Here is a 23281-nt window from a genome sequence, read left to right on the forward strand (position 1 = left end):
CCTTTCTCTTACAATATCTTCACTCATGTGATACAATAAAACTCACATACCTCAAATTTATCTATTCAAATTCCTCTAAATCAGTTAATCATCAAATCTTAAATATATTAAACACAACGCAAAAATTAAATCTTATATAATATCTCAAAATATCTCAGTTCCTTAAAAAATAATAATATAGAAATATGTATACTTTTGAATACATTTTATTTTGCAAAATTTATCAAGTGAAAAGATAACTTGCCACACAAGTGAGACAATGTCATACTCCACTAGATGCATATTTTTCTAATTCATTTTTATTTAAATAAACTATGCCTACTCAACTTAGTTTTATATAATTATTTTATATTAAATATTAATTTTTTTTATTACATAATAGGTTGAATAGAGCTTGTATTTAATACTTTTTTTCACTCTATATATATATTAGATGTGTAATATTCTTAATATTTTTTATATGTGTAATTTTTAATTTTAATTTTTTTTTATAAAAGATTGATATTAAATCGATTTATAAATATACAAATGTTTTTTACAAGTTTACAATGATATCTAATTATTTATTATTTATATTTAAGTCAAGATGTATAGTAATTTAAACCATGGAACAAAATGATTGTGATGAATTAGTAATTTTGAAAGAAGAAGTGGGTGTGGGAAGGAGTAGGGGGTGTGAAAAGGAAAGTGGGATAGCGTGTAATAAGGAGTTAGCGGTGGCATGGCAGTAGTAGAATCATATAAATACGATATCGGGGTTTCGTTTGGTTGTTGTGTTCTGGATTTTTGTTACCTTACATCTCTCTTACCTCATTTAACTATTTTCTCTTTCTTTCTTCTCTAAAACCTCAAACCGTAACACAGCACATAGCTTTCGTATTTGTAACGTAACTCCTTATTCCTCTCTCTCTCTCTCTCTCTCTCTCTCTCTCTCTCCCTAATTCCGCCATCACTGTGCCCAATTCCATTTCTCCTCGCCCCAATTCGGGGAATTAGGGTTTCGCCCCACTCATCGATGCGCCACCGTCGCTAGGGTTTTGCGATGGCGGAATTGGAGGAGGACCGGATGGGGGATTTCAAGCCCTTCTCGGAGGGCTCTTCGTGTTCGCGCTCGATCAGCGAAACGGTGAATGGGTCGCACCAATTCACGATAAAGGGGTACTCTCTCGCAAAAGGGATGGGTGCTGGGAAGTACATCATGAGCGACACATTTAGCGTAGGTGGTTACGATTGGGCAATTTACTTCTACCCTGATGGGAAGAACCCTGAGGACAATTCCATGTACGTATCGGTCTTCATAGCTCTCGCTAGCGACGGAACCGACGTTAGGGCTCTGTTCAAGTTGACGCTGGTGGATCAGAGTGAGAAGGGGAACGATAAGGTTCATAGCCATTTCGATAGGCCCCTTGATGGTGGACCGTACACCTTGAAGTATAGAGGCAGCATGTGGTTGGTATCATCAATTCACTCCCTCAATTTTGAAATTGGAATAATGGTTGGCTGTGGGGAATGGTGATGTTTAGAAACTTTGGGGTTTAGGGTTTTGAATCGAGTGAGGTTGGCATGTCAAATGATGAGAGTTTAGTAGCCTTATAACTTACTTGTTTTATGTCTGTACGTATCATGTTTAATAGTAATTTCGATCGTCAACTACTTAAATTTTAATCAATGGTTATAAATGCACTGACAGTCTAAAGTGCACCGCTACTTTGTAGTTGGAGCTCGAATCATGTACTTCCATTGTTTTTTTTTTTGTCATTTTAGTTCCTGAAAGGAGTAAATTGAAGCATAGTAGGAGTGATTTTACATGAACAAAATGCATGACTATATCGGTGGCGTTCATTAAATCCAGGGATTGAGTTACTTATTTTTTACACCTAAATATAGCTCTGTTTGTGATATGATTTTCAAGTTTTTGACCATTGGACAGAAGGTTTTTATCTCTAGTCTTGTTGGTTCCTGCTATTAACTTTTGACCACATTCTCAGGAGCGGTCCTTACATGTTGAAGTATAATGGCAGTTTATAATACCTTCAATTTGTTCAGCATTCTTTGCCTTTTGTTTTGTTATTGTATTCAGTTTAGTGGGGGTTTAGGGGTTTAAATTTTGTGCTATCATACAAGATGTTTTTGAGTGAGAATATTGTCTGAAAGCAGCAATGCATTTAAAATTAGTTAATGTAATTCTAGTTACCTATATCTGTCTTTCTTCATTTTTTGGGGATGGTGGATAAAATGTTATTTTGTATGTTTTTTGGTGTTTCCTGCAATTAAAACGTTTCTGTGCTCATTTCAGGGGTTACAAGCGTTTCTTCAGAAGAACTCTACTGGAAACTTCGGAGTATCTAAAAGATGATTGCCTTGTCATGCATTGCACTGTTGGTGTTGTCAAAACTCGTTTTGAGGGATCTAAACAGGGTGTTATTGTGCCACAGTCAGACATGGGCCGAAATTTTAAGGACTTGCTGAACTCAGAGGTTTGTTGCGACATAGTTTTCAAGGTTAAAAGCGAGAGCTTCAAAGCTCATAAGTTAATACTTGCGGCACGATCTCCTGTGTTTAGAGCACAATTTTTTGGACTTGTTGGGGATCCTAGCTTAGAGGAAGTAGTGGTAGAGGATATTGAGCCTTTTATCTTCAAGGTAGTCTTCAATTTCAATTAATTCTTATTTGTAATATCTGAAGAGTGAAATACATTTGTGATATATGATCAGCGAACTTGAATTAATTTTTTTGTCAATATTTTCGGAGTTTTTCGGTTATTTGCGTTTGTTTTATTGGTAAAGTAGTCTGATGGAACTTGTTGTATCTTTGTGGTGGAACAAAATAAGTTGTTGAATGGATAAATTGATTTTGTCTTTTAAATTGCATTCTCTCAGAACATTTTTTAGATCCATGAAATTGCGTTAATTGTTTGCAAAATAAGCTATGTCCAAGATAATAAGTACAATTTGTAAAGTTTTTGTATTTTGTAAATATTTTGTGAAGCATCTGAAATTTTGTAGTTTAATATTATTTTCGAACTGTTCTTTTCCTCCTTAGCTTCACAGTTCTCTTTTTATTGTGTTAAATGATTTTTGGTCGTTCCAAAACATAGTGAATTATCTTTAAATCACTTTTCGACGAACTTGAACAAAAATGAATTTTGACTATAATCAATTATAACAATAATTGGCTATTTTAATAATCAAACTTTTGCAGTTGTCCTAAACACATCCCCAGTTGGGAGAATGTTGTATGTGAAAATATGTCCAGTTTGCATGAGTAGTTTGTTCAGTTAGCTGATTATGTCAATTATAATCTCATTCTTTTTGTTATATGCTACCTGTCAATTATAGTTACAGAATTGTGTTTGTTTTTGAGATATCTTTATTTCCTTCCACCAGCCATAGTCTTCTTTATGTTATATGCTACCTGTCATTTTCTAACTGAAGTTATTTTTCTTTCAAATTTGTTTGTTGAGCAAATTGATTAAATGGAAATTCTTTAACCCGTGTTTTTTTTTTCAGGCAATGCTTCTCTTCATTTATTCCGACAAACTTCCTGACATCTATGAAGTAATGGACTCAATGAATGTCTGCTCATATGCTGTCATGGTGCAGCATCTCCTGGCTGCTGCTGATCTGTATAATCTTGATCGGCTCAAACTTCTTTGTGAATCAAAATTGTGTGAAGAAATCAATACTGACAATGTAGCCACCACACTTGCCCTGGCAGAGCAACACCACTGTCCACAGCTGAAGGCAATCTGTTTGAAATTTATTGCAAATCCAGCAAATTTAGGAGGTATGTATCATTTTCAACTTAAGATTCTTTTGGCAATTAGTGTAATATGTATTGAGTTCTGAATGTTTACTGGCACTTTTCAAATTAAATACGTTTTACTGCATCTTTCTGTCTTGAAGTAGATAAGGATAGATGTTTGAATATGCTATGTGGTCAAATATCGTTATGAGCAATGTGAATCTGTTAGAACTTTATTTGATACAGGTGTGTCTATGTTCTGTTTGGGTTTCTTGGTTTCAAGACACTATTTTTCTTTTTAAAATTTTTCCTATGCATTTCTTCTAATTGGATATAATCAATAGTTAAATGAAAATTAAACACGTACTCTTAATTATATGGAAGTTGCATTGAACTTAGAAGTGCTTGACATCATGGACATTTTTTGAGGCCTCTGGTTTGTCCATGTTAATCTCAAGAGTAAGCACACCAAAGTATGTATTTATTACTGGAAACAGTCAGGGGTTGAGCATAATATGCTCGATAGCGTGGCTTTGCAATTTTGCATAGCAGAGTGGCCCCTGTGGGGAACAATTCCGTGTTGCTGCTGTAGTGGCCCGAATAGATTTTTTGGTGGCAGGAATAATGCTACTTTTTGTTTTTTCCTAAAGTGTGTTGCTTGTCCCCTCACTTGGTACTACTCTCTCTCCAACTCCTAAAGGCATTTCTTCTGGCCATCTCTGGTGTGTTTATCTTCTGTGGCTGCTGTGTGAAATGAACTAGGGTTTTTTTTCTTTCTAAAGACAGAGGGTTGTCGGGCTTGATTCTAAATTGGGCCCTTTTATCCAAACAGCCCTATAATTGGGGAAAGGGTCCTTTTGCCGTTTTTTTAATTATATGCTTTTGTTAACATCACTCCAAAATGTTTAAGAATATTTAAAAAAATATAAAAAAAAAACATTAATACTCAATTGTGGATTATATAATAGAGATAAATATGCAACTTATAATAACATAAATATATAGAAAAAATGTAATTAATTAATAAAATGATGGTAACTTATACATACATTTTGGTCTGGTGCTTTATTTATATCGTATGTACACTTAACCCTCAATGACGTCATCAACCTAGTCCCTAAACAGGGGTTGAACCAAAATTCCAGGTTTTCTACTATGGATGTGTATGTTCTTGATCACTTGTTGTGGATTAAATGTGGTTCTGTACTGCATTTTGTCTAAAAGAGAAAAAGTTGAATATTTGAGTGCAAATGACACTCAAAGGGATTTAGATTTAATAACACCTCTGTACATCTCATTTGGTAGCTGGTTTACAATTTTTTTAATCATATATCAATAGAAAATATATATCTAATAATTTATACTGGTTCATGCTGTTCAATCACTGGTCCACTGGATCAGCCAAGTCCCACCAATCCAATGCCTTGTCCAGGTCAATTACCGGATAGCTTTTGATAATATTGAATGTTGTGGTGGAGCAGAGCGGCCCCTTGGCCGGATATGAGCATCCACAGAAAAATTCAGAACAGTGGCACACATAATGCACACACACTTATGATTCAGTCCCACTGAGTCTCCTCTGTTTGTTGTACTTTCTCATGTTTCCAAGGGCTCAGGAAAAAGTAAAATAGAAAAATTAGGGGTTTTGATGGATAATTTTTATCTGGTATATTATTAAAGTGGTAATTTATTGTAATATCATTTTATTAGTTTTATTATCTTGAACATACTTGTGATTCCAGAAACTATTGGAATTGAGCTTCTTGGGATAATAACGAAGGGAAATAAGGATGTTTGTCAGTTATAGGGTTATCACTGAAGCGTTGACAACTATGCCACGATTTATTAAGAAATATGATATTTTATCTGTATGGAAACGGCTTCTTTGCATGTGCAAGGGTAATAAGGCTGCATGTAGTGACCTTGATTAGCTTTTATTTTAAGAACTGCATTTGTTTTGGATAGTAGACATCATTAACACTTTGATGTGGCTTGTGTTATCAAGTAGGAATGTATTTTAGTGGGTTATGGTTTATGTTGTGTCCTTCTAATAATAACGCAAGAGGTTTGTTACTTTGTTTGGTAATTGTGAATTCCTTCTTTCCCTATTCGTAATATATATATAGTGGCATTATAAAATATCTATAACTTCTCTTATTCTTTCTTTTCTTTAAGCTCTGTTTTAAATTTTATTTTTATTTCTGTTAATATTTTAGAAGAATTTTTTCCACATGCTCCATTGTTATATCTGTTTAAGATAGAGGAAAAGAAAGATATGAATATAAGGGAACAGTAGAAGTAAACCTGGGTAGTTAGTTACATTAAAAAGGGATATGATGTTCTGGTCTGCCCTCACGCACGTGTGCATGTACATGAAATACAACATTTTTAGCTCTATTGTTCATGAAACGTTTTATCCCTTTAATATTCTAAAAGAAATTTCCTTAACCTTTGGTGCTCTCTTGTACTCTGTAGTTTGTTAAGTCATTCTGTTTATTTGTTACCCAGTTATTTTTCACATTTGTTTACATTTTACACTTAATTTAAATTTTTAACCCCCCTCCCCTCTCTGTCTACTCACATGGACAATTTTGTTTCTGTTCCTTGTCACTCACATTTCTTAGCTGTTTCTTTTTTTTACCTCGTATCTTATGACTAATCAGATGTCCTTACATTTTGCTTCTTTTTTACTATCTGTTAATTGATGTTAGGATAAATGGAACTGGTGGTGGGTCCATTTTCCATATTTTGTAATTTTGTTTATTGACTCGATTTCAAGTAGTTGGTTTGTGAAATGAATTGTCATAGTGTGATTCAATTTGTTGTACTACTGAAAATAATCCACCACTCTTGAGCTTTTCATTTCTCGTTTCCAGATGGAGCATTTCCAGAAGGTAATCCCTATTTCTAATGCATGAAATAATCATGTTTTTGTACAAAATTGGTGGATTTTGAAAATCATTTTAAATTCAATCTTTGAATTTCTATTACTTAATTGTTCATTGATGGGGCAATTTGAGGTTTCTGCCATTCTCTGCTTGCCGCATCTTACACAGCCCGCTAAAATTTGAGCACAGATTTGCTGGTTTTATGTCTGGGTTTCTGCTCGGAATAAATGTTTATTGGCGTTGTTTTCAACAAATCAATACATTCCAGGATTTTGTTACATGTCGCTTTAATTTGGTTCACTTTATATATACTCTTCGTGAGTGTTAATGGCTTTTGGAGCCCCTATTAATTTCAACCTTTGAACACTCTGATATATATGATTACACCTTGTGCAGCTGTGATGCAGTCGGAAGCTTTTGTGCATTTGAAAGAGAGCTGCCCCGCAATGTTGTTGGAACTTCTGGAGACGTTTGCCTCAGTGGACGATAACTCAAGCCTGACATTGAGCAGAAAGAGAAGTGGCAGTAGCATATATGGTCAAGATTTGGCAGACGGGGCGGCTGCTGAATCAGTTAATCCAAGTGGCAGGCGATTAAGGAGGCGAACATAAAGCATAGTTTACAATCTGAATCTGCAAACCATTAAAGTGTGATATAGATAACCCTAGTTATGGAACTCCCTGTCAATATAAGTGATTCACCATTTTGAATTCAACCGATCCCTGAGATTTATATGTGAAGTTTTCTGGCCTTCCGTCCTTGTCTCACGGGGCTATTTTGAACGTCATTTTCTGTGGTAGTTTGACATTAGAACAGTTCTAATGTAGGGTATATCGTGCTTGATGACTATAATAAGAAGTAAATAGCTAATATATTTGTTTGTTTTATCACATGATGCCTTGGAGGAAAACATTTCCTTTATGAGCGAAAAAATAGATGAATGAAAGAAGTTGTTTCTCTTGGAATGCCAGGATTTTGAGTGAAGGTTCCGTTCCAGGCGTGTATGATTCAATCTGGTAGGTCTTTACTGCCATATCTAAAACCCAGTCAGATTCAGATCTATCTCCTCTCTTCTCAGAATCAATAAAAACAAACAGGATAGAGAAACAAATGTGTCCTTGTAATTAGTATTAACAACACTTTTTATAACAATTTGCTTACTTGTTTTAACTTAGCTTTAAATATTAATTTAATTTTTATTTTTGTTGAGTTTATTTGATTTTTAACATGAGTAATTTAAATTTTTTTAGTGTTGTTTACATAATGAACAAATTAACAGTGATTTTTTGTTTTTGTTTTTTAAATTTTATATATTTTTAATTTTAAGAAAGTTTGTGTTAATTTAGTTTTGTGATAAGTGTGGAGGTCAGTCTTTTATACTTAATTTGATTTATATTTAATTTGATTTTTATATTTGTTATTTTTATTCAGTTTAGTTTTAATATTTTTAAAATAAAATAATTATTTTAAAATTAAAATTAAATTTTTATATAATTGTTATATTGATATTTTTATTAAAATTTATATTTTTATTAAATATTTTTAACTTAAGATAAGGATTGTTTTAAATTTAGAATGAAAATTTTGGAAGTGGAACGTAATAATTTTGCTTTAATAATTTAAGAGATTAAAAATGATGTCTTTTTTTAAATTTAAAATTAATGATGTTATCATCATTCTTAAAGTTTTTTAATTTTAAACTAAATGTAATCTCAAATATAAAATATTTAATAGAAACATAAATTTTAATAAAAATATTAATATAATATTTAAATTAAATTTAAATTTTATCTTAATTGAAAAAAATAAAATATTTTTATTTCAAAAATGAAAAAAATATAATTAAATTAAATATGAAATATTGATTTTGATATATATTATAGGTTCATACGATATTAACCAAACAAAAATATAATAATTTGATACGTGACTAACACGTTATCCGTTAATTATTTGAACAATTTTAGAAAAGTAATTAAATTAAAAAAAGTAAATTAAATAAATTTAACAAAAATAGAGAACAAGTCTTTTAATATATTATAAAATGATAAAGGAGGGATATTAATTGAAGAGTCTATTGTATGTTAATTATTTATGATATTAATTTTAAACTACAGGTATCGTATTCCTTGGTTTCGTCCATCTGTTCTGTTTTCTGTTTCTCATTTAGCAGCGAAATGAATATATCTATACTTTTTTGCCCAACTAATAATCCAAACAAATAACATAAAGAACAAATAAAAAAAGATATAGTGTACATAAATTAATAGATAGTTTCTTAAGTAAGTTTAAATAATTCTGCAGCAAAATTTAATTTTTCTATCACTTTTAATAATATCTTATTTTTAATTATTTTTTTTTAAGTTTAAATTCAAAATCTCGTTTAAAACATTCAGGTCTAATACTATTTAATTAATAAGTTTAACAAGTAATAAGTGATGAGATAAAAAAAAGAAGAAAAATGCAAAACTCAAATAAAAAAGGACATCAAAAAGAAAACGAACGAATGTTTTTATTCTTATAAAAGAATTTAGTTACTTTAAAAATGATAAATATTTTAATAATCATTCTGAAAGTTTTATGTTACTAAAAACGTAAATAAATTCAATATTTTATTCTCAAATATTGTGATGATTCATGTTTTTTTTCGGATTGAATTGGTTTTGAATGTAAAAAGTGGTTAAATCCAAACATTAGACCATTAGTTTTTATCATGGTTAATTTATAATTTAGTCCTTTAATTTCATTCAAAATTTTAAAAAATATTTAGTTATTGGTTTTTCCTATTTAAATCTTTAGTTATTTAAAAAACATTAAATTTAGTTCTATAATTTTTTAAAACATCAAATTTAGTCATTTAGTTTTTTTTTTAAAAGACTTTCAATTTGTTTTTTTAACTGCTCACTAGTCTCTTATTTTTTAATAAAATATCTGTTATTTCTCTTTTCCATTTTCCAGATCTTAGGTTTATTCCTCTAAATTAACATTCATAGCCAAACAAAAATCAATGAGTGGCCATATTGAAAAAATGACCAAATTTAATGTTTTCTTTAAAATAAATTGAAAGACTAACTTGGAAAAACTAATAACTAAAGTCTTTTTGAAATTACAAATAAAATTAGAAGACCAAATTAAAATTTAAACCCATTTTTAAAAAATCTATTCAATCTAATTTAGTAATATACAATTTAAATATATTATTTTATTTTAATAGGTGCACCCTCTAATCCTTATCATTTAGACTCGATAGTTTGATTTTATTAAAGATTTTATTTAGAGTCGTCAAAATGGATCATAACCTGCGAGCCAATCCCGCCCGTCACGGGTTCGGGCCGGGTTGGGTTTGAAAAATACAATTCACTCATATGCGAATCAGATTTCAACCCGGCTCATTTAGATCCGACTCATGCGGGTTGAACCCGTGGTGAGCCGGGTTGACCCACCTACCTAATTTTATTTTTTAATTTATTATTTTATTTATGAAATCCTAAAAAATCAAATACTTTCTTCACTCACTGTATATACCAAAAAAGCAACTGCTCTCACAAATCACTCTCACGGTACTTGTTATCATTTGACGGTGCTCTCACCTTCACTTCACTGAAATTATTCAAAAAGCAGGTAAAATACCCTTCCTTTTTTCTTCTCTTTTCTCCACATTTTTGTTTTCTCACTTCTCTTTCTGTTTTTTTTCAAAAACCCTATAATGACAAAATTTGGGGTTTGCGAATTTGCTTTTATCCTCGGAGATTTGAAGACATGGAATGATTTTTTCATATTCTGCATGCTTGTATCAGATTTTTTGTTCATTTTATTTAAATAATTTGAGTATACATTATTTGAACAAGCTCTTTTTGATATCTTTGAATTTGGGAAATTATGTTACAAATTAAACTATTAATTTTTTGTTGATGTTATTGAGTACTGATTCTTTTTTTTTTTTACTAATATTTTTTTATTGATTGTCGGATTTGGAGACAACAAGAACAAGGGTCAAGGGTTACAAAAAAACTTATTTGTATGTTTTTTGTGTTTGTTTTTGAATGACATTTGAATTATATTGTACTTTTTATTATTATTTTGAATTGTCTTTAACATAATTTCTTGGGAATGAAAATTGTTTAAATTTAAATTACAGAAAGTTTCTAATTTTTTTATTTTAAAAAAATGTACTTAAATGTACTTTTTATTGTATTTTTTTATTTTATCATTGTGAGCCAACCCGTTTATGTAACGCCCCGGCAACTTACAGGGATTGTTGACTGCCCCCACAAATCACCACGAGACTTTTCAGTGTGCTTTGTCCTCACTCGCACACTTTCCGGGAAAACTTCCCGGAAGGTCACCCATCCTAGAATTACTCCAGGCTAAGCACGCTTAACCATGGAGTTCTTAAGGGTTAGGCTACCGAAAAGTAAATGCATTTTTGGTAGGTCGGGTCGAGTTCAAGTTTTTCTGACTCACTAATAAATGAACCAGGTTGGCTTGACTCACTAAGTGACCAACTCGTGGTGGACCGGACCGAGTCGAGCCGGATTATCCGTTTTCACAACTCTAATTTCATTTTATTATATATAAGATTGGTTTACAATATAATATTATCTTATTGAATATATCTAGTTATATTGAATTAAGAGTAAATTGTACAATTTTAATATAATATCAAAGTTATTTAAAATTTATTTTAGTCAAGAATTAAGGTTTTTTTATTCCTTTTTCATTTTCCACACTCAATATATTTCATATATAATGGATATAAACTTCAAACAAATTACAAATTTAACGAGGTCAAATATAAGTTTTGTTAAGATTCTAAGTAGGACATATTATTAAAATGACTGTAAGTAAATCCTACGTGAGATTTAAATATATTATTAGTAACACATTATTTTTATATATAAAAATATTACTTTTAATTTTAGTATATTTGGTCCTCTCAAACTTAATATAAATAAAAATTTTAACACTCTCAAACTATTGATTGAAGATTCACTAATACTTATTATCAACTTGTTCTCAAACTTTTATAGATTGTTATGTTTGTTTTTAATGTTTTTAACATATTTTATTATGTTCAAGTGATAAATATATTAAAAATCTTATATCAATTATACAAAATAATAATAATATAGTCTACTTCTACCTGAGAAATCATGGTTAACAGAGTTGACTTTCCAACATGGTACTGGAAGTGGACTGCAAAATTACTTAGCTAAAAATAAACCTCGTATTTTATAATATTTATAAAAAAAATATACCTCGTGTTTTATAATATTTATAAATAAAAAGATATCCCTCCTGTTTTAAATCGAATGAGATTCATTTTATCAACTTTTTTAATGAAAATATTACCTAGATAAAATTCGTGAAAAATAAAAGTAATGTTTTGAAATATATAATTATTTTTTTATAAAAAATAATTTAATAATTGAAAAATTACATTTATCTCTCGTAGATGTTTTAAAATTATGTTTATGTATTTCTTTAGTTTTCAAAATTAATTGATATATGTTATATTATCAATAAAAATAAAAAAACATTCATATGCTTTGTTTCATTTACACATATACTTTTATTTATTTTTAAATATATTTATATGTGCATTAGAATCTCAGAAGCCCGACCGAATAAAATATCATTGTAAAATATTTAACTATAGTAACAAAATCATTAAAACACTGAAAATATAAAATACCAGGAACATCAAAACAAATGTTCTATCAATTCCTTATTCATAAAACCAAGTTTAATATACTCCATTCTCAGAGAGAAAAAAAAATGTTCAGCAACTTTTCCTCACCACACGATTCAAAGATTGTCAAAACAAACATCCAACGCTTTTAGCCGCTCCGCATTTCGCGCCTTATGTAACATTTGTCTGCGACTCTATAGAACTGAATGGACGATCCATAATCACTTGCCCATCACGTTATCCTTGGCCCACCCGCACTCAATTATCAGCTTTCTTCCCTATCTCGGAATACAGACCGTAAGATGGATTCACAGCCAGACGATCATGGGCCCATCATGCAACTGGGCCCATGTTTTAAACTGTTAATAGGCACGGTGTTTTCTAGTAGAGGTGGCTTGTTAACACCCACGTTGTGTTTGGATGATGCATTAAAGGTAACGAATCTCGTGTCTTTTTTTTTTTAAATATAAAATACAAATTTTGCATTACCTAACCACATGATAATGTTTTTCATCTTATTCATGTAAACTAAAATGTTGGCATTCCAAAAATCTTAACCCAACGTCAAAAATCTCGGAACCAACACACATGGAGAGTTTGAAACCCTATCCAAAACATATTCTGCCTAATTTTTCCAATAGTAAAAGATGGAAATACAAAAAAGTGTGTGAACAAAATTTGGAATACGTAAAAGCCCTAATTTTCAAATTTTCAAAATGAAATTTGTGGGACAAGTGGTATTAATCTACCAACAACCCACGTACTAATCAATGTACGACACTCGTTTTTCTCTCTTTCAACTGTCAATTTCGCAACTTAACATAAATTACAAACACAACAGCGACGAGACTCTTTGGTCAAGAAACGGTTCGTGATGTTGAAACACAAACACAATATTTCGGTTTTCTTTCTCTATTAATATATTATTTAAACATATGTTTAGGTTTACGCAATTAAAACAACAAAGACAACAATAGCTGTCTCACTGTTCAATCACATGATACTGTTTTCTCTTTAAGGAAATATAGTATCAGTTGTGAAGTATTTTTCTTAATTATGCTTTTATCAAAAGATTTAAATATTTCGCATTCAATTATAATCCCCGGAGCTAAATACCTGGTAGAGTTAGGTTTGTGTTGATGAAATATAAGGTTCTGTTTTGAAAATGGTAAGAAAGTTTATGGCAAAATCAATGTTAAAAAAGTTAATTTTCGTAGCTTAATTTTGCATAAACAGTAAGAGGAAGTTTTGAGAATAATGGAAAAGAAGAATCCATTAAAATCTGAAAGGTGAAGAGCTACCAAAAATATTTGCAAAAATCATCGCCATGAGGCCATCACATCACGTCACATCGTACCTCACACATTTTCTCGATTCCGCTCGGGCCCACAGCTGACATGTCCCACAGAGAAGTCGAAACGTGGCAAAGCACAATGATTGGATGTTACCAGCGACGAACACGTGGCGCAAGGAGAGAGTGGCCACGGTAAATGGGAGCGCAGTCGGGCCGCGGGGTTAGCAGAGGGCTGAGACCTTCGAGAAAGTTCGGCCAAAATATTGGCCAGAAATGAAAGGAAGATGTAGCGGCCAGAAACGCGCCACGTGTCAGTTGAAACACACGAGCGTCTGATGTGGCAACCCCGTTACTCCGAAAATGATACGGCCCCTTTTATGCACCAGCAGTGAAAAAGATTGGGCACTTTCCGCAAAGAAAAATATAAACGGAAACCCCTACAAAAAGGGGAGAGGTTTTTTTTATTTTATTTTTTATTTTTTTTCACAATAAACAGATAAAAATAAAGTTGTTTTCTTGCTTAAAATTGTTGCATTGGGTATTCCATTTTGTTCTTTGTGTGGGAATCGCCATGAATGGCGAGGGGAGTGAAGCAATGCAAGTGGAGAAGGAGATGTTGGTGTACATGTGGGGTTACCTCCCCGGAGCTTTGCCGCAGAGGACGCCGCTGCTGACGCCGGTCCTCGTTAGGGTTCCGCCGTCTGGTTACTCTTGGAGTGATGTTTGCGGCGGCGGTTGTGGATTTGCCATGGCTATCTCTGGTACCTATCTTTATTTTTCTTTCTAATTATTTTTCTTTTTGAATTGGGAGGTTCGAGGAGGCGAAGCTTCTCTCTCCTTTTTTTTTTTTTTCCTTTTTTTGTAGTTACTTCTCATTACATCTATCTGTGCTGTTTTTTCTTTTTACTTTAGTGGAGTCGGAATATAAATTTAGTGGAGTAGGTTCAGTAGCCTGAGCTAACACTCTGATGTTGTTCTCATCGATATTCTTTGTGTGCGTGTTTGCTTTTGCTGCCGCAGAATTCTTTCCATTTATTTTAAAATACGGCGAAATTGATATTTTGGAAGGGTTAATTTTGAAGAATAGCACATGGAATTGGAACTGCCGTGGGAATAATTGATTCCAGTGTTTTTGCCGAATATGGCACTTGTTTGATTGAATTTTTGTGTTTGGAACTTTTGCTGTTATTTGCTATTCTTAGTCTTTTATGGCTAATATTTTGTTAGGGTTCATGGGATTTTTCGTCCTGGTAGAATTGACAATGTTTTGTTTTGCCTCTGACTTCTAAGGCATCTCACCTTTTGTCGATGAATTTTATTAATATCTAAACTTTTATCTCGCAGTCTCGTCACCCAAACAGGTAGACCGACGAGGGAAGTTTGAGTATTTACAGAATGCAGGCATTATTGGGGTTTTAAAATTTAGGAGTACATATTAAAGATTGTCAATTTTACAATACAAATAACACCTTTAAACCTATTTTGTTATGTAGCTCAAATCATACAAAAAAACCCAGCTCTTTCTGTCCAACTTGTATGGTAAAATGTATAATGATGTATTCAAAACTCAAATTTATTTTCAAATTCCTATTACAATTATGGAAATAAGGAACATATCTTATATAATAAAAAATATTTATGTTGTATATGTATTATTAGAAATATTTTTATTTATTCCCGTATTATATCTTCCTATAATGTGAAATTTTTTGAAATTGGTATTTTGTCTTTAAATGAATCTCGGTTAAAATGTCTTTTTCAATGATAATGATTAAGAAAGGAATAAAATGAATTAGATCCTTTTTGCACTTTAATCTTGTTTGTAGATAATTTTGAATGTATAAATCTTAATTTTCAATTTAAATAATTCAAGTGATGTTCAATACACACAAACACACACACGTGTGTGTGTGTGTGTCCTACGTTTTGAAGATTATATTTGTTCTACATTGTGTTAGACAATTAAAAGTCTGTTAGAGGAGAGAGATTAGTCGGTTAGAAGAGAGAGACCAGTTTGTTAGAGGAGAGAGTATAAATAAACAAAGAGAATAGAGGGAGGGGAGATAAGATATTTTGTGCCTTTTGGGTAGAGACTGGACCCTTCCAGTGGAGGAAGGGAGGCTTCCTTGGGTGGGGATACTCACTTGTTATTTCTGTTCATCTATATTTTACATAATAATATAGTTATATTCATACAATTGCTTCTTTTCTGGTGAGAGTGTGTGAGTGGGTTTCCATCTGTTACGGTCCTTGAGTAAAGGAACCTAACAGATTTGGTCTGACCTGCCGGATCTCTTCGGAGGGGGGAGGAGTGAGCTGTAGCGGAGAAGAATGGAGGGACGAATGGCGGCTGTGGAATCAACTGTGGAAGAGTTGAAAGTGGAAATAAGAGCGATGACTCTCGAGTTCCGAAGAGCTTTCGAACGACGATCTGGGAATCAAGAACGAAGCTCCGAAGGGAGTCGTTCTATCAATGCCGATCGAGAGCGACGGTTATCGGAGAGTTCGGAGGAAGAATCGGAAGACGACCGGAGCAAAGTACAACGTAGCTGGACGAAGCGCGTTGAGCTACCAACTTTTGAAGGTACTGACCCCACGGGTTGGGTCGCAAAGGCTAAAAAGTTCTTTGACATCCAAAGCGTAATAGAGAAGGAGAAGATGAAGTTGGTTTATATATGTATGGAGGGAGGCACGAGCTACTGGTTCCGCTTCTGGAGGAAGAAAACCAAACACCCAACGTGGAAGCTATTTACAGAGGCGCTGACGCGGAGGTTCGGCGGATTGAACCGAGGCACCATTTTTGAGAAATTGGCCGCCGTACGACAGACTGGAAGCATCGACGTGTACATCCAGGAGTTCGAATTTTTGGTGGCGCAGGCAGCGGGAGTGAATGAGGAGCAATTATTGGGATATTTTTTCGCTGGGTTGCAGGAAGGACTGCGAAACCTGGTGAGACCGCACGATCCACACGATTTGTTGATGGCAATGGAGCGAGCTCGAGAGATCGAACAGGCGGGGCCGGGATCACGAGGGAGTGGCGGAACGGGAGGAAAAGGAGGGACGACATGGGGACGATATTCCGCAAGTTCCGGAGCAGTCGTGGAAACATATCGAGAAGCATCGGAGGCACCCATGAACGCCAGCGGAGGGCATGGCTCAAAGAAGGAAGACATCTCGAATAATACGAGCTCCAAAGTTGGTAGCAGTGGAGGGGGAAACAACCAAGGCCGTGGGGTAAGAACTCTACCCTATCTAGAATATATTAAGAGACGTGAAGAAGGACCTTGCTTCCACTGCGGCGGACCTTACAGTCCTGGCTATCGCTGTGCAGAGAGAAGTATGTGTGTCATGATATTGACTGAGGAGGATGGAGAAGACGAAACAGGCAAGAATGTCAAGATGGAACAAATGGCGATGGAATTCTTGGGGTTGTCTGCCGGAGAACTCACGCAATCTAATACTATGAAGTTGCAAGGCTGGATAAAAGGGAGGAGAGTTATGGTATTAATTGACAGTGGAGCTAGTCATAGTTTTATATCCACTAGTTTGGTGAATGAATTGGGTTTGGAAACCACCAACACACGTCCTTATAAAGTGTGCTTGGGAGATGGGCAAAAGAAAGTGACCACTGGGTATTGCACAGAAGTCCCCGTGAAATTAAATAGTTTGGAGGTCAAAGATAAATTGTATTTCTTTGAGTTAGGCGGTGTGGATGTGATATTAGGAATCACTTGGTTAGCTTCCTTAGGAGAGATTAAAGTGGATTGGGGACAACTGATTATGAAGGTGAAGCAAGAAGGAAAAGATGTGGAGATAAAAGGAGATCCCACCTTAACACATAGAATGGTGACACCCCAAGTTCTCTTAAAAGAAAAAGAGATAGAAACCATGCCTCTAGGTTGGGACCTAAGCCAAGCAGAAATGACTGAAGAAGACTGGGAAGCAAAGAGAGTAGCACCAGTGCAGGAAGCGGGATTGCAACAGCTTTTGGCAGAGTTCAAGGGGGTGTTTCAAGAACCCAAGGGGCTGCTACCTGAGAGGAAAATAAACCATCGAATTCCGTTGAAGGAAGATAGTCTTCAAATTCAAATTAACTCACTACACTTTGTGCGTGCAATGGAAGTGCTGTACACGAAGTTCCATGACAAATATACCGAAGTCAAGACTAAGAAACTATCTGATCTAGAACACCTTAACGACGAACAACAACTGAAATTCATCAATTAGTTATCCGCTGCAGCAGAGGTTACAAAGCACTTGAAGATCGAGAAGGAAGAGCTTCTTGGACAAGTCAACGAATTGCGAGTCGAGCTCGCTTCGCTCAAGGCTGCCAAAGATAACCAGTTAGCAGATTATCAGATGCTTTTGAGGAGGGAAAGCCACAAAAATGAAATGTTTTCTGAACAAGTGGAGATATTGCAGCAGCTTTGCCAAGAAGGAGCATATCAGGATTTGAATAATAGCAAAAGGATGGTAGCTGTAGGAGACCATCAGGTGGAGAGAGCTTTACCAACTGAATTGCAGGACAACAAACCCATGTACACCCCTCTGAGAAGTGTTACAGTGCAGGAACATAGAGGGTAATGTTAGACAATTAAAAGTCTCTTAGAGGAGAGAGATTAGTCGGTTAGAAGAGAGAGACCAGTTTGTTAGAGGAGAGAGTACAAATAAACAAAGAGAATAGAGGGAGAGGAGATCAGATATTTTGTGCCTTTTGGGTAGAGACTGGACCTTTCCAGTGGAGGAAGGGAGGCTTCCTTGGGTGGGGATACTCACTTGTTATTTCTGTTCATCTATATTTTACATAATAATATAGTTATATTCATACCATTGCTTCTTTTCTGGTGAAGTGTGTGATTGGGTTTCCATCTGTTACGGTCCTTGAGTAAAGGAACCTAACACATTGTTGCTTTGTTTTCTAATATGCAGGCATGTTTAATGTTTTCAATACGACTGTATGAGTGTAGTTTTTTTTTTTTTTTTTAAATGATGTTGCATTGGTACTTAATGTCAGCGCTGTTCTTTCTTGATTTATTCTTTTTTGAAGGAAATGCTTTTCTTTCTGCCTTCTATCACTTCAGGCTCCCCTTTTCTTTTTACATTTTATTAAGATAAAGGATTCATAATTTCTCATACTTTGTTCCTTAATCAGAGCCCGGAAAGCTCATAACATGGGGTTCATCAGATGATTTGGGCCAAAGCTATGTTACATCTGGAAAACATGGGGTAATGCGTAACCATATAGAGTGACAATGTTCTCTCTCCTGTTTCTTTTTCACTCTACTGACATTTTATAGTATCTTTATAAAGGAAATTCCAGAGCCTTTCCCTCTTCCAACTGAAGTGACTATTGTAAAAGCTGCAGCTGGATGGGCGCATTGTGTTGCTGTCACTGGTAAGAATCACTTACTTATCTTCCTTGCCAGGGAAAGAACACTATACAATGTGATTAAAATGAGAAGGGATAAATTAATGTTGTATAGGAAGGTTTGTCCTGTTGGATAAATTATCCAACACTTGCAGATTAAAAAAAGTAATTAATCTAAAACGGATCCAAGACATTGTCTGTCCATAAAACTTGTTTTTCTTACTTCTATCATCCTACATACCTGGTTTGCTGGTCCTATGCAGATTGTGGAGAAGTTTATACTTGGGGATGGAGGGAATGTGTTCCCTCTGGGAAGGTGTTTGGTGAATCATTAACTGGGGTGAGCCCTGAAAAGGATGTACCAGGAAGGCAAACCTTATTCTTGACGGAGCAAGGTATGTTTGACCTCTTACAATTGCCATTTCTCCATGGCTACTGTCCCTCCTAGGAGGTGATTTAAGGTAGTCAAAGTGTACTTGAAGAAGTAAAAGATAGAAACTATTATGATACAGGATAGTGCTTGAAAACTCAAGAACAAAAGAGTTTTGCCCCTTTATGATTATCGAAAAGGTGTACTTAGCCTTTATCCGTCTAAGTGATGTAGAATGTTTTGCTACAGTAAGCCCTCATTCTCAAGGCTCAAAGTCTACTGGAGGAACTGCTTCTAGTACCAGTGGAGAAGAAAGTACAAAGAGAAGAAGAGTGTCTTCATCAAAGCAAACAGCTGAAACCTCTTCTTCCAGTGATGATACGCTGACAGCGTTGCCGTGTCTTGTCACACTAAACCCAGGCATAAGGATAGCAAGTGTTGCTGCTGGTGGTCGCCATACCTTAGCATTGTCAGGTATTGACTTTATTGAAGGACTATTTGTTAACCAAGGTCAAAAGTCTTGTGTACGTTTTTTTGTATATAATGTGATAATCTTTTGGTTGTAGAATTTTTTTGTGCGCTATGGAGATCTGTTATGCAATCTAAAACATGTTCTTGATTATAATTCTCTGGAAGTTTCAGATATAGGACAGGTGTGGGGTTGGGGCTATGGAGGTGAAGGTCAGCTTGGTTTGGGTTCTAGAATACGAATGGTGTCCTCTCCTCATCTAGTTCCTTGTATTAATACCTCTTCTTATGGTAAAGATATGACGTTGTCACTGGCTCGAGGAAGCATGAGTTCAGAGGGACAAAATTTCAGAGTGCCAGGAACTTATATAAAGGCCATTGCCTGCGGAGGTCGACACAGTGCAGTAATAACAGGTAAATGTGTACAAGTGTATTTGGTATCTCAAGTGAAAATAAAGTTACTTACTAATTTTCAATATAGAAAATAAGACACAACTTCCATAGTTGCTTATTATTTCTTAATTCTTCGCTACCAGTTACGTGAATTTTACTAGTCATATATTATGATATCCAAATATCTTCCTGTTCAACTTACAGATGCTGGAGCTGTGCTTACATTTGGTTGGGGACTCTATGGACAGGTAATTTAAGGTGAACTTGGGACGTCTTTGGTCTTTTTATCTACCCAAATTTCTTGTCCGATTTGGAAGTTAAATTTCATCAGTGTTAATTGTAAATAAATTCCTCTGGGGTGTTCTAATCTGTGCTAGCTTGCTTGGGATTCATGCTAATGCTTGTTATACTAAGTTAATGGAATCTTGTTTTGGATAAGTGTGGGCAAGGAAGTACAGATGATGAACTGAGTCCGACTTGTGTATCTTCCTTATTGGGTATTCGAATAGAGGGGGTTGCTGCAGGACTGTGGCACACTGTGTGTACATCTGCTGATGGTGATGTATATGCATTTGGTGGAAACCAGTTTGGGCAGCTGGGAACTGGCTCTGACCAAGCTGAGGTATACCCTTGCCATCCCATTGAAACACAAAAATGTGATTATAATACACCAGTGCATAATGGCTATCAATGTCATTATTGCTGTTACCTTGGTTTGTTGTATCGAGTCGTTCCGTGATATTAATTTTAATTTTGAATTCCCAACAGACTATACCAAGGCTCCTGGATTGTCCGAGCTTGGAAAATGTCAACGTTAAGAGGATATCTTGTGGGGCGCGCCACTCTGCTCTAATAACAGGTATACTATAACACAACTGTAAATGGAATTTTCATAACCATGTAGGCAAAGGCATTCTTCTAAGGTTCTTCTTAGATAAACGTTTCCATAGCAAATATAGTAGAGCAAAATAAGAAGGAAAAAAGTAAAATGTATCTTTTCATAAGTTAAAGTTACTTTGTACATAATTTAAAGATAAAAAATTTAAAAACTTATATGAAATTCTATAGAATTAGTTTATATGCAAGCTAATAGAGAAAATCATTTATATTTTCTTCTTACTTTTTCTTTTTTAGAAATATTTATGAAGACGTTTTCCAAACAGATCCTAAGATTGAAGTCACATTAATGCATATCTAAACACTGCTAGACTGGACACCCTGCTTTTTTTCTCCTCTTCATCTCTTTTCTTATATATCTTGAAGGTGCGAATGTTCAAATATGGACGACAGTGAGCCCTTAACATTATCCTTTTTCCTTCATAATTTATTCTTTAGTGTCTGTCAAAAGGTTTTGAGATTGTTATTTATCCTTTGGTTGCATTTCCTTTTGCCAATACAACTGACTGGAATGGAGCGACAGAAAATATTGAAACAGTATTTTTTTTTTTTCTAATTAAAAATGTGAGAAGCTGATGCTATTATGAAATGGTGTTAATGAGAGAAATATTCTTTATGACAGATAAGTAAAAAAAAATTCGGGTTGATTGACTGCAAAGTTGTTAAATGTAGTCTCTGTTATTTAGTAAGCTTACCAGATGAATATATTTCTACAATAATGTAACAATAAAGTTCTAAATTCAGTCCGTGCATTACTGTTTCTGCTTTCATAATACACGGTTCTTCATTTTGGCTGGACTCTTACGAGGCTAGTTACATGTCATGTTGAGCACACTGACGCTGTATCTTGATTATATTCGAAGATAGAAAAATCAGGTGGAAACATGCATGTCTATTATTAATAGTTTCTTATTAGCTCTCTTTTGTTCTTTTGTTTCTTCAAGATACGGGAAAAGTCTTCTGCTGGGGATGGAACAAGTATGGACAGGTGCTTATATTGCACTATCAGTTTCACGCGACTCCTTTCAGTTTCATATTTAAACAATCAATATCGTTGCAATTTCTATGAGACCACATTCGTCCATTGAGTGCATCTTGCCTTATTATTGGCATTCTTGTACTCCATTCTAAGTTTTAATTTCTGAATGTGGCAGTTGGGCCTTGGGGACGTGATTGACCGTAACATCCCTTCTGAAGTCACTATCGAAGGTTGCTTAGCTAAAAACGTTGCATGTGGCTGGTGGCATACTCTTCTTCTGGCGGAGTCCCCCACCTGATGTCATGTCATGTCATGTCAATGCTCATGACCCAATTTTGTTAGCTAGCTGTTCTTTTATTTTGTAAGACCAAGAAGCCATATGCATATGTATATGTACATATAGTAGTGGTATACATATGACATGTGTATATATACATGCTTGCATTCTTTCATGGTGTGATTCATCATATCATGACTGCCTATCCAATACTGATTTCTGGTTTGGGAAGGAAAATATTGGGTCCTTTTCATCTATGTAACAATTAGTCTTCATAGTGTATATTTTCTTTTTTAATTGTATAAATTAACCACTGTAATTACATACCGTAGAAGCTAGCACTCCATGCACTTATACGAGGTGGTTCTATAGATTGTGTTTATATATATTCTCACACAAACTTTTCATTGGCTAAATGTATGGACAAATAATATACTTTAGTTCAGAATAAGAAACATTTTGATTTCTCGGAAAATTTCTGTATATATTTTTGACCAGTTTGGCTCTGTAAACTTTGAAAAAGGAGAATATAACTACAGATTTGTATTTGGACGTAGTTCTTAAAAAATATTTCTATAAATGTTTCGTAACAGAGTTGAAGATGTGAAATATATTTCTTGCGTAAACAATAGTGAGACATGTTAGATGTAGTCACAATCCTTACATTATTCAAGGAGTCAAAGTCAAATAACAGAAGCTGCTTTCTGCGGATTTTAGGCATGGCTATACCTGTCATCTAAGGAACATAGTCTCTTGTGACGGCATAGGGACGGTGGAGTAGCGTTAAGCAAGATCTTGTCCAGTGAATGAAGAAACACTTATCCTGTTCTTAACAGCTCCTACGGTTGAGTCTCACTTTATATTTTGCCAAGAGATTGACATTTAAGAACCTGTTAAGTACCAAGCACGTA

General features: G+C 34.2%; 2 protein-coding genes across 9 annotated transcripts; both read left to right on the plus strand.

Moving 5' to 3' along the window:
• Positions 1-764: 764 nt before the first annotated feature.
• On the plus strand, positions 765-7597 carry LOC106757702 (BTB/POZ and MATH domain-containing protein 3). 2 transcript variants are annotated; one of them, XM_022779411.1, is made up of 5 exons: positions 765-1449; positions 2297-2642; positions 3510-3786; positions 6621-6638; positions 7029-7597. In XM_022779411.1, the coding sequence occupies exons 1-5, from the start codon at positions 1043-1045 to the stop codon at positions 7241-7243; spliced, it is 1263 nt and encodes a 420-aa protein (XP_022635132.1). In that variant the 5' UTR covers positions 765-1042; the 3' UTR covers positions 7244-7597. The 2 variants fall into 2 exon arrangements, with proteins under 2 accessions (XP_022635132.1, XP_014495942.1); XM_014640456.2 differs by lacking the exon at positions 6621-6638 and having other exon boundaries at positions 766-1449.
• Positions 7598-14007: 6410 nt separating this feature from the next.
• On the plus strand, positions 14008-22701 carry LOC106756717 (ultraviolet-B receptor UVR8). 7 transcript variants are annotated; one of them, XM_014639258.2, is made up of 12 exons: positions 14009-14379; positions 18771-18844; positions 18929-19013; positions 19250-19381; positions 19606-19830; positions 19993-20037; positions 20122-20238; positions 20422-20465; positions 20657-20839; positions 20986-21076; positions 22059-22102; positions 22269-22701. In XM_014639258.2, exons 1-12 carry the CDS (start codon positions 14190-14192, stop codon positions 22389-22391), a joined length of 1353 nt encoding a protein of 450 aa, XP_014494744.1. In that variant the 5' UTR covers positions 14009-14189; the 3' UTR covers positions 22392-22701. The 7 variants fall into 7 exon arrangements, with proteins under 7 accessions (XP_014494746.1, XP_014494747.1, XP_014494744.1 ...); XM_014639259.2 differs by having other exon boundaries at positions 19999-20037; XM_014639260.2 differs by having other exon boundaries at positions 14008-14379; positions 19993-20238; positions 22059-22092.
• The last annotated feature ends 580 nt before the right edge of the window (positions 22702-23281 follow it).

Source organism: Vigna radiata, chromosome 3 (genome assembly GCF_000741045.1).
Source record: "Vigna radiata var. radiata cultivar VC1973A chromosome 3, Vradiata_ver6, whole genome shotgun sequence".
In the NCBI taxonomy this organism is placed as follows: Eukaryota; Viridiplantae; Streptophyta; class Magnoliopsida; order Fabales; family Fabaceae; genus Vigna; species Vigna radiata.

Bases quoted from the DNA above. Each gene is read 5' to 3' on its own strand.
- LOC106757702 (XM_022779411.1), top strand. From the start codon at position 1,043: ATGGCGGAATTGGAGGAGGACCGGATGGGGGATTTCAAGCCCTTCTCG. The intron at 1,450-2,296 runs GTTGGTATCATC...TGCTCATTTCAG, and splicing joins AAGTATAGAGGCAGCATGTG to GGGTTACAAGCGTTTCTTCA. The intron at 2,643-3,509 runs GTAGTCTTCAAT...TTTTTTTTTCAG, and splicing joins TTGAGCCTTTTATCTTCAAG to GCAATGCTTCTCTTCATTTA.
- LOC106756717 (XM_014639256.2), top strand. From the start codon at position 14,190: ATGAATGGCGAGGGGAGTGAAGCAATGCAAGTGGAGAAGGAGATGTTG. The intron at 18,845-18,928 runs GTAATGCGTAAC...ATCTTTATAAAG, and splicing joins TTACATCTGGAAAACATGGG to GAAATTCCAGAGCCTTTCCC. The intron at 21,077-22,058 runs GTATACTATAAC...TGTTTCTTCAAG, and splicing joins CCACTCTGCTCTAATAACAG to ATACGGGAAAAGTCTTCTGC.